At 48.5% G+C, this 15,000-nt stretch overlaps 1 protein-coding gene across 2 annotated transcripts in view; it reads left to right on the top strand.

The window, feature by feature from the left end:
- The window catches only part of LOC139341342 (echinoderm microtubule-associated protein-like 6), a 53,199-nt gene that overhangs the window by 14,696 nt on the left and 23,503 nt on the right, over positions 1 to 15,000 (top strand). For both annotated transcript variants that reach the window (XM_070977834.1, XM_070977835.1), the window contains exons 2-14: positions 2,319 to 2,478; positions 4,896 to 4,997; positions 5,178 to 5,246; positions 5,363 to 5,548; positions 5,694 to 5,829; positions 8,890 to 8,963; positions 9,692 to 9,819; positions 10,741 to 10,878; positions 11,006 to 11,147; positions 11,511 to 11,625; positions 12,948 to 13,160; positions 13,243 to 13,410; positions 14,655 to 14,761. In XM_070977834.1, coding sequence (XP_070833935.1) covers positions 2,319 to 2,478; positions 4,896 to 4,997; positions 5,178 to 5,246; positions 5,363 to 5,548; positions 5,694 to 5,829; positions 8,890 to 8,963; positions 9,692 to 9,819; positions 10,741 to 10,878; positions 11,006 to 11,147; positions 11,511 to 11,625; positions 12,948 to 13,160; positions 13,243 to 13,410; positions 14,655 to 14,761 — 1,738 coding nt within the window. The remainder of the gene's footprint in view (positions 1 to 2,318; positions 2,479 to 4,895; positions 4,998 to 5,177; positions 5,247 to 5,362; positions 5,549 to 5,693; positions 5,830 to 8,889; positions 8,964 to 9,691; positions 9,820 to 10,740; positions 10,879 to 11,005; positions 11,148 to 11,510; positions 11,626 to 12,947; positions 13,161 to 13,242; positions 13,411 to 14,654; positions 14,762 to 15,000) is intronic.

The raw sequence follows: 15,000 nt of genomic DNA, 5'->3' as shown, positions 1-15,000 counted from the left end.
ACAAAAGCATCAGATAAATGATTCAGAGTATAAAACATGAAGTCGTCACGTATCAGCCAGCAGGGGAGGTGAGTTCAGGTGCGTGTGTGTGTATGCGTGTGTGCGTGCGTGTGTGTTTTGTGGTGTTTGACCTTGACTCCACAGTTGTCGTGTTCAATCGTCAGCTCCCGCGCCCTTGGTGATGTGGTCGTCATGGAAACCACAGCAGCTAGCAGGCTCATTGGCTGGCAGGTTGAGGAGGAGAGTCGATGTTGAGGGGTGCGTGCGTGCGTGCGTGCGTGCGTGCGTGCGTGCGTGCGTGCGTGCGTGTGTGTGTGTGAGTGTGTGTGTGTGCAGAGCATCCTTGAGATCAATGGGGCTTTGTGACAGATGCACCTGTTCTGTTTCTGTTCATTTTATTGTTCTACTATTTCATACCAACACTGACCTTTACTGACTCTCTCCACACACACACACACACACACACACACACACACACACACACACACACACACACACACGCACTGTCTGTCCCTGTCTCGCAAACAGACTGAGGAATATAAAAGGACAGATTCACATCTGTTTCTGTCAGATCTGGTCTTCACTGAAGTACGAGACAGAAAAGCCAAGGTCACTGCAGTCACCACACACACACACACACACACACACACACACACACACACACGCACACACACACACACGCGCACACACACACGCGCACGCACACACACGCACACACACACACGCACACACACGCACACACACACACACACACACACACACACACACACACACACACACACACACACACACTTCAAGCATCAGGGATCATTACACCATCACCAGAGCGGAGAGGAGTGTGTGTGTGTGTGTGTGTGTGTGTGTGTGTGTGTGTGTGTGTGTGTGTGTGTGTGTGTGTGTGTGTGTGTGTGTGTGTGTGTTGATAATGATGCCATTAAGCAGTGAGTGTATTTATAGCAGCCTCTTTGTAAAGGAGAACACACACTGACCCTCTGAGAGACAAAGAGGAGACAGAAGACAGGTCCATAAAAGTGTCTGTGTGGACGCGTCGCCGACATTTATTCATACAGACGTCAGATTTCATCTTCCATAAACTAAAGGAAACAAAAAAGAAACAGCCTTCAGCGTGAGTGACGTCTGAAATTAAAACAAAAAACATGGCGGACACACACCTTCAGTTTGGGAAACATATCCTCCTCGAGCCGATCGTGTTGACGACATTTAAAACATTTAAAACAACCGTTCAACATTTCACTAAAAGTCAAAGATCAGAGAAAGTCCAGAAACTGAAAACAGGTTAGTGTATCAGACGTTTATTTTTTCTTCTTTAATCATGTGACGGCCCCTCAGCTTGATCTGCTGACCCTTTGGAGGGCCTCGGCCCCTGGGTTGGGCCCCGCTGGCCTAAACTAGCTAACTGTATAGTATCTGAAAGTAGCTCCGCCTCCCACCTGTACCTGAGAATGATGGCAACGATTGTTCATTCATTGACCTCTCCTCTCTTTCTCCTCCTCCACCTTCTGTCTTCTCTCCTCCTCCTGTCTCTCTCCTTCTCCACCTTCTGTCTTCTCTCCTCCTCCTGTCTCTCTCCTCTCTCTCTCTCCTCCACCTTCCCTCCTCTCTCTCTCCTCCTCCTCCCTCTGTCTCTCTTTCTCCTCCTCCTCTTCCTTCTGTCTCTCTCCTCTCTTTCTCCTCCTCCTCCCTGTCTCTCTTTCTCCTCCTCCTCCTCCTTCTGTCCTCTCTCCTCTCTCTCTCCTCCTCCTGTCTCTCTCCTCTCTCTCTCTCCTCCACCTTCCCTCCTCTCTCTCTCCTCCTCCCTCTGTCTCTCTTTCTCCTCCTCCTCTTCCTTCTGTCTCTCTTCTCTCTTTCTCCTCTTCCACCTTTCGCCTCTCTCCTCTCTCTCTCTCCTCCACCTTCTGTCTTCTCTCCTCCTTCTGTCCTCTCTCCTCTCTCTCTCCTCCTCCACCTTCTGTCCTCTCTCCTCTCTTTCTCCCCCTTCTCCTTCTGTCTCTCTCCTCTCTTTCTCCCCCTTCTCCTTCTGTCTCTCTCCTCTCTTTCTCCTCCTCCTCCTCCTTCTGTCCTCTCTCCTCTCTCTCTCCTCCTCCACCTTCTATCTTCTCTCCTCCTTCTGTCCTCTCTCCTCTCTCTCTCCTCCTCCACCTTCTGTCCTCTCTCCTCTCTTTCTCCCCCTTCTCCTTCTGTCTCTCTCCTCTCTTTCTCCTCCTCCTCCTTCTTCTGTCCTCTCTCCTCTCTCTCCTCCTCCTGACTCTCTCCTCTCTCTCCTCCTCCACCTTCCCTCCTCTCTCCTCCGCCCTCAGCCTGGCGCTGCACCCGGAGCGCTCCCTGGTGGCGACCGGTCAGGTGGGGAAGGATCCCTATGTGTGTGTGTGGGACTCCTTCACCGTCCAGACCGTCTCTCTGCTCCGCGACGGACACACACACGGCATCGCCTGCCTCGCCTTCAGCGCTGACGGACAGGTGACACACACACACACACACACACACACACACACACACGCACGCAGAATGATTGATGATGCATCATCTGACTCAAGCTGCAGACCTCAGCGGCTTTGTGTGTCCAACAGATGGTTTTTGTCTTCAGAGGAGACTAAAGGTCATAAAGGAGCAGTGCTTTATATACACATACACACACACACACACACACACACACACACACACACACCTACAGCAGTGACATGTCGTCTGCATCCATTTTCTAAGCAGGTGACACAGCTGAAGCGTGCAGCTGTTTGCAGATCTTCATCTTCATCTTCATCTTGTGGTGCGGCCCCTCAGGCTGGGCTCTGAGGAGGGGTGTTGGGGGATCCTGTAAAGTTTTAGGGTGTAGAATTCAGCTGAGGTGTCAGAGGGTTGAACTGGGTTGTGGGGTGACAGATGGAGGTTCGGGTGTTTTGCTCAGGTAGGGCTGACCTTACCTGAGCAAACAGGTAATACAATAATTTATGGTAACGCAGCGTATCAAGATTTCATCATGCAGAGTAACTCCAGCTGTCAGATGAACGTGGTTAAAAGTACTTCTCCTCTGTACTGCAGTACTGTAGAAGTATAAAGCTGCATAATAAGCTGTGGTTTGGTCACTCATCTCTGCTGTTCATACAAAGTGTAGTCTTCTTAAAAATGCAGCAGATCAGAGTTCAGTCGTGTGTCGCAGTCTGAGTAAACACGTCCATCACGCGCAGTCACCTGCAGCGTTATGCTTGATTGACATCTTTTCCTCCCACTGACTCCGCACTGTGACTCACTTCATCTGCTGCAGCGAACACGCTTTGAGTTCAGCGGCGTGCCGTGTGAAGGACGCTGCATTCAGGTGTTTCTGCTTCCTGTCAGTCAGCCTGTGCCGGTGGAGCACAGCTCGTGTGAAAGCAGCGGATTGTGGCTGCGAGTGGGCGTCAGTCTGACTCAATGGACAGCTTCTCTGCTCTCGCTGCCTTCACGCGCAGACGGAAGCTGTCGTCAGTCCGCGGCCTCTCGTGAAGCTCAGTGGGTGAGATGAACATCATTTACATCCTCCGCTCTGACCGGACAGCTGTTTTCTGACGACACGAGGCAGCGGCTCGCCTCCTGTTTGCTGTTTGTTTGTTGTCTTTGTGTTTTTAACGCGGCCTCGTTGATGATGATGATGACGATGGCGATGACGAGGCGATCCAGGCTCAGAGCAGTAAACAAGCCTCTGCTGCGCCTCTTCGTCTCTGCATTGTGTCAGAAGATGTTTGCACAAAGTTGAGTTTTCCTGAACTTTCTGCTGCTGGGCGCAATCTTCAGTCTCTGCAGCTCAGCTGGACACCAGGTCCCATTCACAGAGAACCAACATCCGCTGTCACTGTCCAGCATTAGGTGGTGGAGGTGGAGGTGGAGGAGGAGGAGGTGGAGGTCGTTGCTGAGCTAGAAAACATGAAGCTCAGGCTTTCAAAACTCAGTAAAATGAATGGAGTTCTTTGTGGTTCTAAGAGGAACGTTCTCTTCTTTCCAGCTGTTGAAGTGACTCTAACTGATCCAGACTGATGAGTCAGCACTTCTTGCTTCTGGCCTGGACTTCACTCACGATGACGTGACAACTGGGAGTAAATCAGAGTAAACACAGAATCAATAAAATAATCATAAATCCAATTTAATCATAAATCCAATTTAATCATGAATCCAGTGCCCAGGCTGAGCTGATTCATTATCACAGAGTCTGAATGTTCCTCTGAACCTGAACGCTTGGTGGAAGTAACTCCATTTTACCATGTACTTTTACTTCATTTCAGACGCAAATATCTAACTTTTTACTTCACTGAGTTTATCTGACGGCTTTAGTTACACTTCAGATTAAATGTTACACAGAAAACATTACATGAGATGGTTTCAATGCCTGCTGCAGTACATGAGAGTCTGATCAAAGTTAAATCACTGCAAACCATTATGGTTTAACGCTCTGATGGTTTTGTTGAAGTGTAACTGGTTTGTGTTGAGATGAATGAGACCCAGACTGGGACCAGTTTGGAGGCGATCTGAGCTCCTACATGGATTCAATGACAGGAATGAATCAGCTACTTCACAATAACCTATGAACGTGATTTAACACACAGCTCACACATGGAAGTTTCTCTGACCACAATGTCGCTGACCTCAAACAACACAAAGAGAAGAGGTACAAATGAAATGTTAGGGGCCACGAACGAGTCAGACCTTCCACCTGTTGGTTTGTGTTATTAGATGACTTCAGCGTATTTTGACGGTGTTGAAAAAGCTCCTGTTTAAGCTTCATGAACATTTTGAAAAAGTCAAAGCTGAGCTGAAGCTGACTCTGAATCTCTCTGTGTGTGTGTGTGTGTGTGTGTGTGTGTGTGTGTGTGTGTGTGTGTGTGTGTGTGTGTGTGTCTGTTCTGCAGCGGTTAGCCTCGGTCGGCCTGGACGCCAAGAACACAGTGTGTATCTGGGAGTGGAAGAGAGGGAAGATCCTGGCCACAGCCACCGGACACTCAGACAGGTGTGTGTGTGTGTGTGTGTGTGTGTGTGTGTGTGTGTGTGTGTGTGTGTGTGTGTGTGTGTGTGTGTGTGTGTGTGCGTGCGTGCGTGCGTGCGTGTGCGTGCGTGCGCGTGCGTGTGCGTGCGCGCGCGTGTGTGTCGTACTGACTGTACATGTGTGTGTTAACATCTCTTCTTCCCTCCAGATCTTCGATATCTGCTGGGATCCGTTTCAGCAGAACCGTCTGGTGAGCTGTGGAGTCAAACACATCAAGGTAACGCGCTGTGAAACTCATGGTCATGTGGGAGGAGGCTGGACAGACGGATGGAACAGAAACAGGACGTCTTTGCAGTGTCAAAGACCTCATGTGTCCCCTCTGTGTCTCCGTAGTTCTGGTCCCTGTGTGGTAACGCCCTCACTCCAAAGAGGGGGATCTTCGGGAAGACGGGCGACCTGCAGACCATCCTGTGTGTGGCGTCGGCTAAAGATGACATCACGTACTCGGGGGCGCTCAACGGGGACATTTATGTCTGGAAGGGTCTCAACCTGATCCGAACGGTTCAGGCCGCCCACGGGGTGAGTCTCAAACCTGCTGCTCCAACCGTTTCCCTCCTTTCAGAGTTCTCAAACTGCAGTACACAGAATGAGAAAGTGTGTGTGTGTGTGTGTGTGTGTGTGTGTGTGTGTGTGTGTGTGTGTGTGTGTGTGTGTGTGTGTGCAGGCTGGTATCTTCAGCATGTATTCCTGTGACGAGGGTTTTGCCACAGGAGGCAGAGACGGCTGCATCCGACTGTGGGACGTCGACTTCAAACCGATCACCAAGATCGACCTGCGAGAGGCCGAGCAGGGATACAAAGGTGCTAAACACACAGGCCGACACACACACAAAACACACACGCCGACACACACACAAAACACACAGCGAGACAACAAAATGCCTCTGATGCAGTTTGGACTGAGCGTGTCTTCGGGGGACTGGAGGGATCAGGGTCACGTCTGGAGCATCTCCTTAGGGTCTGATTGGCTTCTGATAGCAACGTTAGCATAGCGAAAAGTTTCCCTGAACGCCTTCAGCTGTCTGTAAACTCTGCGGAGTGAAGCTCAAACATCACAGCGAAGTGACAGGAAGGCAGAACACGCTGTGCAGCGGAGGTGACAGGAAGCATCAATTAAATATGAAGGAGCCAGAAAATAAAAGCACATTTCTTTGCATGATTTATTTCATTTATTTAACTTTTCATGGTTTGTGGTTCGAGCTGTGACTCCAGTCTATTAGTAAAGAAACTCAGCCACTTTTCTGGGTCTTTGTGGACTTGTGGAAGCTACAAAGGTCATTTAAATGCCACGCTGTTATTTGTGAGGTTTATTAAATGGATCACATTATCTTAACTGTGTCAGATCGGATCCAGACTGCAGGTTAACAGCAGACGCGCTCGGCTCACCATCTGCTGTGTGTGAGACCTTTAAACCTGTGCAGACTTCCCTGTTAATGAGGAGCTCTGGCCTTTCTGTCCACACACACACACACACACACACACACACACACACACACGCACACACACACCGGCTACGCACACACACACCGGCTCTTTAAACCTGTTCCTCAAACCTCTTTTAAGCTGAACAAACCCACTGAGCTTAACTCGTGCTGTATCTCCTCACCTCCCTCCGCCTCCTGCAGCGAAGAGAAAAGGTCATTTTGACTCTTTTGTGGCGTCCGCTTCGTCTGAATTCAGCCCCAAAGCTCGAATCCTTCAGCTTCTCTTTTCCTTTGCTGGATCGTCGCCGTCTGTCTGCAGCCGGAGGAGCGACTGACCTCATTTTCCATCTTTCTCTCTTCTGACGGCGTTTGAGGAGAAGTTTTCCGTAATGAGGGGAGCAGAGGTGGAAAAGTTTGTTGTCTTGTATCTTCAGCAGGAGAAGCGAACTGACCTGATTTTGGGGAAACCAGGAGGTGCTGGATGTCTGACGCCCCCTCTCCTCCAGCAGGAGGTGCTCCTTTAGGAAAAGCTGTGGGGGTGAGCCATTAAGCCCCTCGCCTCCTTTTTATGTCTCCTCTCTGAAGATTTCTGAAGTGAAAGTTAAAGAGAAAAGGCGAGAGGACGGAGGGAAAGGTTTGTCGGTTTGAGTTGGAAATGGCCTCGTTTTGGAGAAGCTGGAGGAGGTGAAAGGTTAACTCCTTCACCTCAGACAGCTTCAGAGGAAGCTCAGAGTGTCTCAGCAGGAGGTGACTTCCTCTTCAAAGGGGTCGAGGACGGGAAAGGTTTTTCGTGTCAGACGGGGACAATGAGACAGGAAGGATGTCTGTCGGTCTGCTGGTCCACCACTTTGATCCAGACTGGATTAACTGACCGTCGTCCAATGAAATGTCCTCAGATTCTGAACAGACACTGATGGTCTTCAGAGGACGAGTCCTACAGAGTTCAGTGATCCTCGACGTTTTCCTGTGGCGCCACAGTGAGGTTTATTTGTGTTTGTGGGGAAAGACTCAAAGTAACATGCAAACAACGTACCTGCTGAACGTCCACATGTTAGCATTGTCGTTAGCATGGTAGCACACCGATGTTAGCGTTTAGCTCAGAGCCAAATCACAGAGCTGCTAGCATGACTGAAGCCTCTTGTTTTCACCTCCTCTCTTGACGTTCCTGAGGTGGAAACAAGCTGCCTGTGGAGAAGGTGAGAGTGAGAAAACACATGAGGCTAAACGTTCAAGAGCTTAATGAGGATCACGATAAACTAAATGAGGCGGTCAAAGCGTTGTTTCTCAGGAGCAGAGTGTGAGGAGGAGGAGGAAACATAATGAACTGAGACACAGACGAGATCATTTCCTTAATCCTGGTTATTCCCTCTGGGTGGTTTACAGGTGATTCGTTCAGGTGAAGTTTTCCTCTCTGCTGCCTTCTGGCTGCCGTCAACACTTCTCAGATGACGCATCAGAAATCCTTCCTACGCCGCTGTTGCACTGCAAAAAGTCTCCCAATTACTTCCCATCTTCCTCATAGACTCCTCTGGTATCGGGCTGCTTTGGCTCGTGACGCTCAGGAGGGGAGTTTCTAACAGAGTTACAGGAAACATCACATGCTGATTCATGCTATCAGCGACAGCAGATGCTCTAATTGGCGAGCGCTGCGCTGCTGAACGGCTCTGCTAATTAAATTTTAGATGCTGGGGAACAAGAGTGTGACGGTGAGGTTGGAAGGTACAGTGTGTGTGTGTATGTGTGTGTGTGTGTGTGTGTGTGTGTGTGTGTGTGTGTGTGTGTGTGTGTGTGTGTGTGTGTGTGTCTAACTTCCTCCTGTCTGACAAAGTTAAATCCTCTGGCGACGAGTCCGTCAGTCACTTCTGAGCTCTGCAGCTGACGATCAGCTGGTCGTATTTTCCTTTCGATTGGGAAAGAATTGATTAGTGATCTCTTTTGGGACTCTTTGGTAATCGACCTGTTCAGGTGTGACCATCCTATGTGACGAACCACAGTGAAGTTTTCTGCTCATTACCTGGAGTTAATGAAGATGCAGGTCCAAACAGAAACACCCTCTGATCAATAACCATCGATCGGGCTCCATTTCTCTGACTTCCTGTCGTTCTCTTCCAGCTACATTTGATCTCAAACAGTCCAGCTGAGGATTTTCTCTCTCTTCCTTTCTTCTCTCCTCATCTGCTCTAATCTTTCTCTGCCTCTCCTCCTTTTTCATCCTTCACTCCTTCAAGAAAAGATGGAGGAAAGGAAACGTTGAGACACAAAGTCTTTTTGTCTTCATCCACCATCTTTATTTTCTTCTCTTTCTTCCTCTCTTTTATCTTCCAGCCTGTTTCTTCCTGATGGTTTTCATTGCAGCTCTTCTGCAGTTTCTCCAGATATTTTTTGACAGGTTTTTACTGCTGATTTAATCCTCTTCCTCCTCCTCTTCCTCCTCCAGGTCTGTCTATTCGCAGTGTCTGCTGGCGAGCCGACCGGATCCTGGCGGGAACGCAGGACAGCGAGATCTTTGAGGTGAGAAAGCAGACAAAAAACAGGAAATTGAAAGCCGACCCGTGCTGCTCCGCTGGATGCTGGCTCCTCATTGGTCCACACACAGTTTACCTCTTTACAGCCAGTGATACAAGGTGATTTTGGCGACCCCTGTGGACAAAATGAGTACTGCTTCTACCACCTGGTGTAAAGATCAGCTGGTTAGCATGTGCATTTGTTTTGGAAGCCAAAGAAAGAAATTAACTTTCTTCTGACTATTTCTCTCTCTTAAACAGCTGTTTGCAGGATTCATAGCTACGAGGCGATCTGTTAGTGGCCATCTAAGATTAAAAAACTGTAATGTTTAGTTTTGTGAATGCGTGTAAAGATTCACAAAAAATCAAGATGCAGAGTTTTAATCAGGGAGCTTTGGAGGTGTTGGTGGGAGTATTTTATCTTTCAGCAGAGCCAGGCTAGCTGTTTCGCCTGCTTTCAGTCTTTATGCTAAGCTAGGCTAACCTCATTGTAAGTGTATTTCTTAAAAAAATGTAATGATTCCTTAAAGTGTTAATCACATTTCAGCCCAGTAAGCATTAACCTGGTGATAGATTAGAAACATGTAGACGTGGAGGTTAAAGCTGAGAGAAATTTGGCTGAACAGCATTCAACAGCCTTTCAGTGTAAAGCTAACGAGCTTCACTTTGAGCCTAGACGTCTGATTTAGCCTGTTTGTAATGATGCTCTGATGCTCAGTTTGAGGTTGTGTTCAGGTGATGGTGAGGGATCGGGACAAACCGCTGCTCATCATGCAGGGACACAGCGAGGGCGAGCTCTGGGCACTGGACGTTCACCCCAAAAAGCCTCTGGCTGTCACCGGCAGCGACGACCGCTCTGTCAGGTCAGTGTGGGACCACATGTACTGGGAGCTGCCCAGTATGACCGCAGGATGCTGCTGGGGGATCGCTGGTTTAGTGTGATGAGCACGTTTGTGACTGTTAATGAGGAGTTGCTTCATAGTGTGATGGTTTCTGCTCATTTCCAGCATCTGCTTACTGTTTTCTGTCGGTGCTGCGGGAGGTTTCTTCGGAGACCAATTATATTTTCCATAATTACACAAACACACACAGTCAGCTGAACACAGGCGATAATGGAAACAACAGCAGTAAAGACAAAGAAAGATGCTGAGAGGGAAGACTGTGGAAACACTTTCTACGAAGACCCCATCTGTGGTGCGGCTTGGGGGCATTTACCGTGTTTGTTTCCACTTCCTTCTTTTTCCACTCGTCTGCTGTTTCTGCCGTCGCTGTCGGTGCTGTTGTAAATTATAAGCTTCACGCAGCACAATTACTCGTTTCTCTGTCTGGATTTCAGGATGTTGCTGTCTAGTCGATGCTAAGTGTATTTATTGTACGGCTGTAATGTCGTCTCAGTAATTAGCCCTCTGAAATTAGACTCGCTAAGTGTTAAGCTAACAGAATTAGGCCCCATTATGTGACTTCTACCATTTTCATTCTGTGAATAAAGAGCTAAAGTCCAGCTGATGACACTTCTCTGACCAACAGGCCAGTTTCAGGGGTTCAATCCCAACATGTTATTTATTATTGTGCACGCGCTGGGACAGCCATGGTCCTGCAGGGGGCGTGGCTGAGGGCGGCGACCGTACACGTAAAGGTTTAAAGGCTCAGTTTCTGGATTTAATCAAGAAAGAAATGGAAATCTCACTTCAAGATCTGTAAGTGTGTGTCTTACTAAATGTACCTATACCTGACTCTGTGTGTGTGTGTGTGTGTGTGTGTGTGTGTGTGTGTGTGTGTGTCAGGTTATGGAGTCTAGTGGATCATGCCCTCATTGCTCGCTGTAACATGGAGGAGGCGGTGCGGAGCGTGGCGTTCAGCGTGGACGGATACCAGCTGGCTCTGGGCATGAAGGACGGATCCTTCACTGTGCTGAGAGTCAGGTAGCACACACACGCACACACACACGCAAAATTCAAGAGCGTGCCAAGACAAACAAATTGAATTTCAGTCTGATGCTGCTCTGCTGTAACGTGCCATTAACAGGACGTTTTCCTCTGTCCGTCTCAGAGACATGACGGAGGTCGTTCACATCAAAGACAGGAAGGAGGTGATCCATGAGATGAAGTTTTCTCCGGATGGAGCGTACCTCGCTGTCGGCTCCAACGACGGACTTGTGGACATCTACGCCGTCGCTCAGAGATACAAGAAGGTAAGGCTGGAGGCACCTTGACAGGATGGTTCGTTTGCACGCAGGACGCAGTATTTACTGCATGCAACAGTACTATGAGTACATGCATGAAGTATAACTAATGTCAAGGTGTAGCTACCCAATAATCTGACTACCTGGAGGATTGTGGGAAATGTGAATCAGTCTGAGAGTTCAGTGTGTTACGTTTTACAACAAAAGTTCAGTTTCAGTGAACATATTCATCTGTGGGTCCCTGCAAAGATCCCAAAACACACATGAAGATGCTAAAATCTGTTGCTAATATGCACGATGGACCATTTTGGAAGGATTTGAAACTCCCTCTCATCATTTCATGGCTCGTGTCCTCTGTCTGTCCGCCTGCAGGTGGGCGAGTGCAGTAAATCCACCAGTTTCATCACACACCTGGACTGGTCTCTGGACAGCAAAATCCTGCAGACCAACGACGGAGCAGGAGAACGCCTCTTCTACCGGATGCCCAGTGAGTGTCTGCGGCCACACGTCTTCTAGAATCAGCTGGTTTTCTTTATCACAGAGCAATGATATCCATCACCTGTCCGTTTTTAAGGTGCGCAGTAACACATGATGTCACACACACACACGCTGAATGTGTACCCTGCAGCCCTGGCTGTTTTGGTGACACTTGTGGTTACCGTGGTAACAGCAAGTGCAGCTAAATACTCCATCATCCTGATCTGGAGCAGCAAGCGCTCCTCGAGCAGCTATCTTGTCTGTTGTTTTAATAGAGTGATTGTCTTTTCCATCATGCAGTGAGCAGACTGTGATTCAGTGCTGCACACAGAGGCGGGTCAGTGAACGCAGCTTGTTTCGTTGCTGAGGAGTTGGAGGTGTGCAGCCTGCAGCTAACCGCTAACCGCTAACCGCGGCTGCTGCTCGCTCTTCCATTACTGTCATTTTGGTTTGTAGATGCGTTTTTGATGGGCGGTCGCTGCTAACCTCAGTGATCGACACAATCCGTCTCCTGCGGCTGCGTCACAGTGAAATCAATTTTACCACTTGAGCACTTTTAATGTGAAGCAGCAGCAGTCTGAAATGTTGGTTAGCATTAGCAGTAAGTAGTAGAGTGAGCAGCGAGCAGACACTGGATTACAAGCTGCATTGTTTCCTGTGAAATGTGAATTTTATATCCAGTGCTGCAATGGCGGACTCTGCAACGAATGATGAAAACTACTGAGCGGAGAGCTTAATACAGAATGTAAAAACATCAATTGGCCATTGCTGGAAAAACATCCGTCCATAAATAGAATAAAAAGACGGGGTTTGATATCACGAACGTCTTCTGGCTTTTAACTGTCAGGAATGAAGGATAAAGAAAGCAGATTTAGATGACAAAGCAAACTGAAAACACACACACACACACACACACACACACACACACACACACACACTGCAGGAGACTGTGTGTGTGTGTGTGTGTGTGTGTGTGTGTGTGTGTGTGTGTGTGTGTGTGTGTGTGTGTGTGTGTGTGTGTGTGCTTCTGATGCAACTGACTGTTCATTGTCTCCACACAAGATTTCACACACTGAACTTCCACCAAGAGAAACCAGCTCTGCAGCTCCCAACAGACTTCAGAGTGGAAGATTAAAATCTGCACCGTCCACGTTTCCTTTTCTGGCTTGTGTCCGTTTCAGGAGGTTAATGCTGATAAAAATGTGCAGATGGACTGTGTGTAATCATGAGCATCGACACAGAGAAAAACTCCTGTGTGCTTAGACATGAAAAATTAGCCAGAGAAATGAGAAAGTTCGTTTATAGCATTCACACTCTGTTCTCCTCCTGCAGTGGGGAAGCCGATCGTCAGTAAAGAGGAGGTCAAAGGTCAGTGCTGGGCATCCTGGAGTGGTGTCCTGGGCTCAGAGGTCAGCGGCATCTGGCCTAAGTACTCTAATGTAACCGAGATCAACGCCGTGGACGCCAATCACGCTGCTGCGGTGCTCGTCACCGGAGACGACCTCGGCCTCGTTAAGCTCTTTCGCTTCCCCTGTCAGAGGAAAGGTCTCTGTCTGTCCTTTTTCTGTCTTTTGTCCTTTATTCTCTCTGTTCTTTTGTTAAATGTGAGCCATCTGTTCTTTCCAAGGAGCCAAATTCAAGAAGTACATTGGTCACTCAGCCCATGTGACCAATGTACGCTGGTCACATGACCTGCAGTGGGTGATGACCACGGGTGGAGCTGACCACGCCCTCTTCCAGTGGAGGTTTCTACCGGAGTCCGTCATGAACGGAGGACTGGACATCAACATACCTGGTAGGGAATTCAGGGGACCTTGAAGGGGGTTTCTGAGGTCCAGTGGTCACTAAACTGGGCTGTGAACTGTGTGGAAGTGGTTCCAAGTGATCTTTAGATGTCCTCATGAGAGTTACAAGGGTCGCATAGGTGGTTCCAGGTTTCTGTGTTCAGGTTTTAAGGATCTTTGTGGAAGTACCCTTGAATTGGATCCAGGTTTTCTGTAGAAGTTCTTGAGAAATCTCTGTATATCCTATAAGTGGTTGCATCATTTTAGTAGGTTTTAGAACTCCTTGTGAAAGTTTTTAAGGCTCTCATAGTGTTCACAGGTTTTCAGGAGTCTATGTGTGAGTCCCAATGGTCCGGTAAGTGTTCACAGGTTTTCTTGAGGCTTCAGAGGTCCTTCTGAAGGTTCATAGGGTATTGCCGGGATTCCAGGTTGTCTTCAGGCTTTAGAGGTCACTTTTAGAGCTCCAAGGGTATCATAAGTGGTTCCAGGTAGTCTTGAATAGACCTTACAAGACCTCCAAGTTCCAAGTGTATTGAATGTCTTAGGTAGTTCTCCGTGAGAGTGGGTTCCAGTTTTTCTTGGTGGATCCTCATGAAAGTTTCAGAGAAATGGTGGCAGGATTTTTTTGAGGGTTTAGAGCTTCAAGGGTTCTACACTGGTTCCAGGTTTTCTTGAGCAGGCTATAGGTTGGAGTTCCAGGTGTCCTGGAAGTGGTCCTGACTTTGCGTGAGTGACTTATGGTCCTTGTACAAGTTCCATGGTCTTGTCAGTGTTTAATGTTGTTTATTTTTTGCTTTTTTGAGAAGGCTGTAGAGGATTTCATGAGAGTGACAAGGGTCTAGAGCTATTTCACAAACAGCCATGTGGCTGCAGGTTTTTCCTCCAACCAATCAGGAGCACACAGTCTGACCAATCAGCTGTCTGAAGACTGAGATCAGCTGATGAAATTAGTCAAGTCTGGTGTGCTGCTGCTTGGTTGGAAAGAAAACCTTCAGTCACTCGGCCCTTTGTGGAATAGGTTTGACATGTGGTCTGGAAGATGGTTCCAGGTGTTCTTGAGTTAGCGTTAGAGGTCCACGTGAGAGCTCGAGGGGTCCAGCAGTTGTCAGGTTGTCTTGAGTTGACCTTGAGCGGACATCATGAGAATTCAGACTATATCAGGTTTCTTGAGTAAGTTTTTATGATCCACATTCACCAAACTAGTGGTTTAGATAACAGTGAATGAACATGTCGTCTCTCTGTGTGTCCTCTGCAGACAGTCATGGGGACTCCAACAGCGAGGAGTCGGACAGCGATGTGTCCGATGTCCCGGAGCTCGACTCCGACATTGAGCAGGAAACACAGATCAATTATGACAGACAGGTACGAGCTGCCTGACCGCCGGGACTGTCTGCTTGTTTCCACAGCAGCTTTGGACACGTATGAACATTTTCACTGCCGCTCTACGGCATCAGCTCCTCGCTCGTACTCCCATCATCCACAGCAGGGCTCGCTGTGGTTGCCATGGCAATCCCAAAACGTGCCTTATCTCCAATGCCAGACGCTGCCTGGCAGACGTCCCTGTAACTACTGTTTGTTGGACACCGCCAGTGTCGCAACAA

This window comes from Chaetodon trifascialis, chromosome 13 (genome assembly GCF_039877785.1).
Source record: "Chaetodon trifascialis isolate fChaTrf1 chromosome 13, fChaTrf1.hap1, whole genome shotgun sequence".
Taxonomy (NCBI): Eukaryota; Metazoa; Chordata; class Actinopteri; order Chaetodontiformes; family Chaetodontidae; genus Chaetodon; species Chaetodon trifascialis.
Note: the sequence above shows the minus strand (reverse complement) of the source record. Positions and strands in the feature narration are given on the sequence as shown.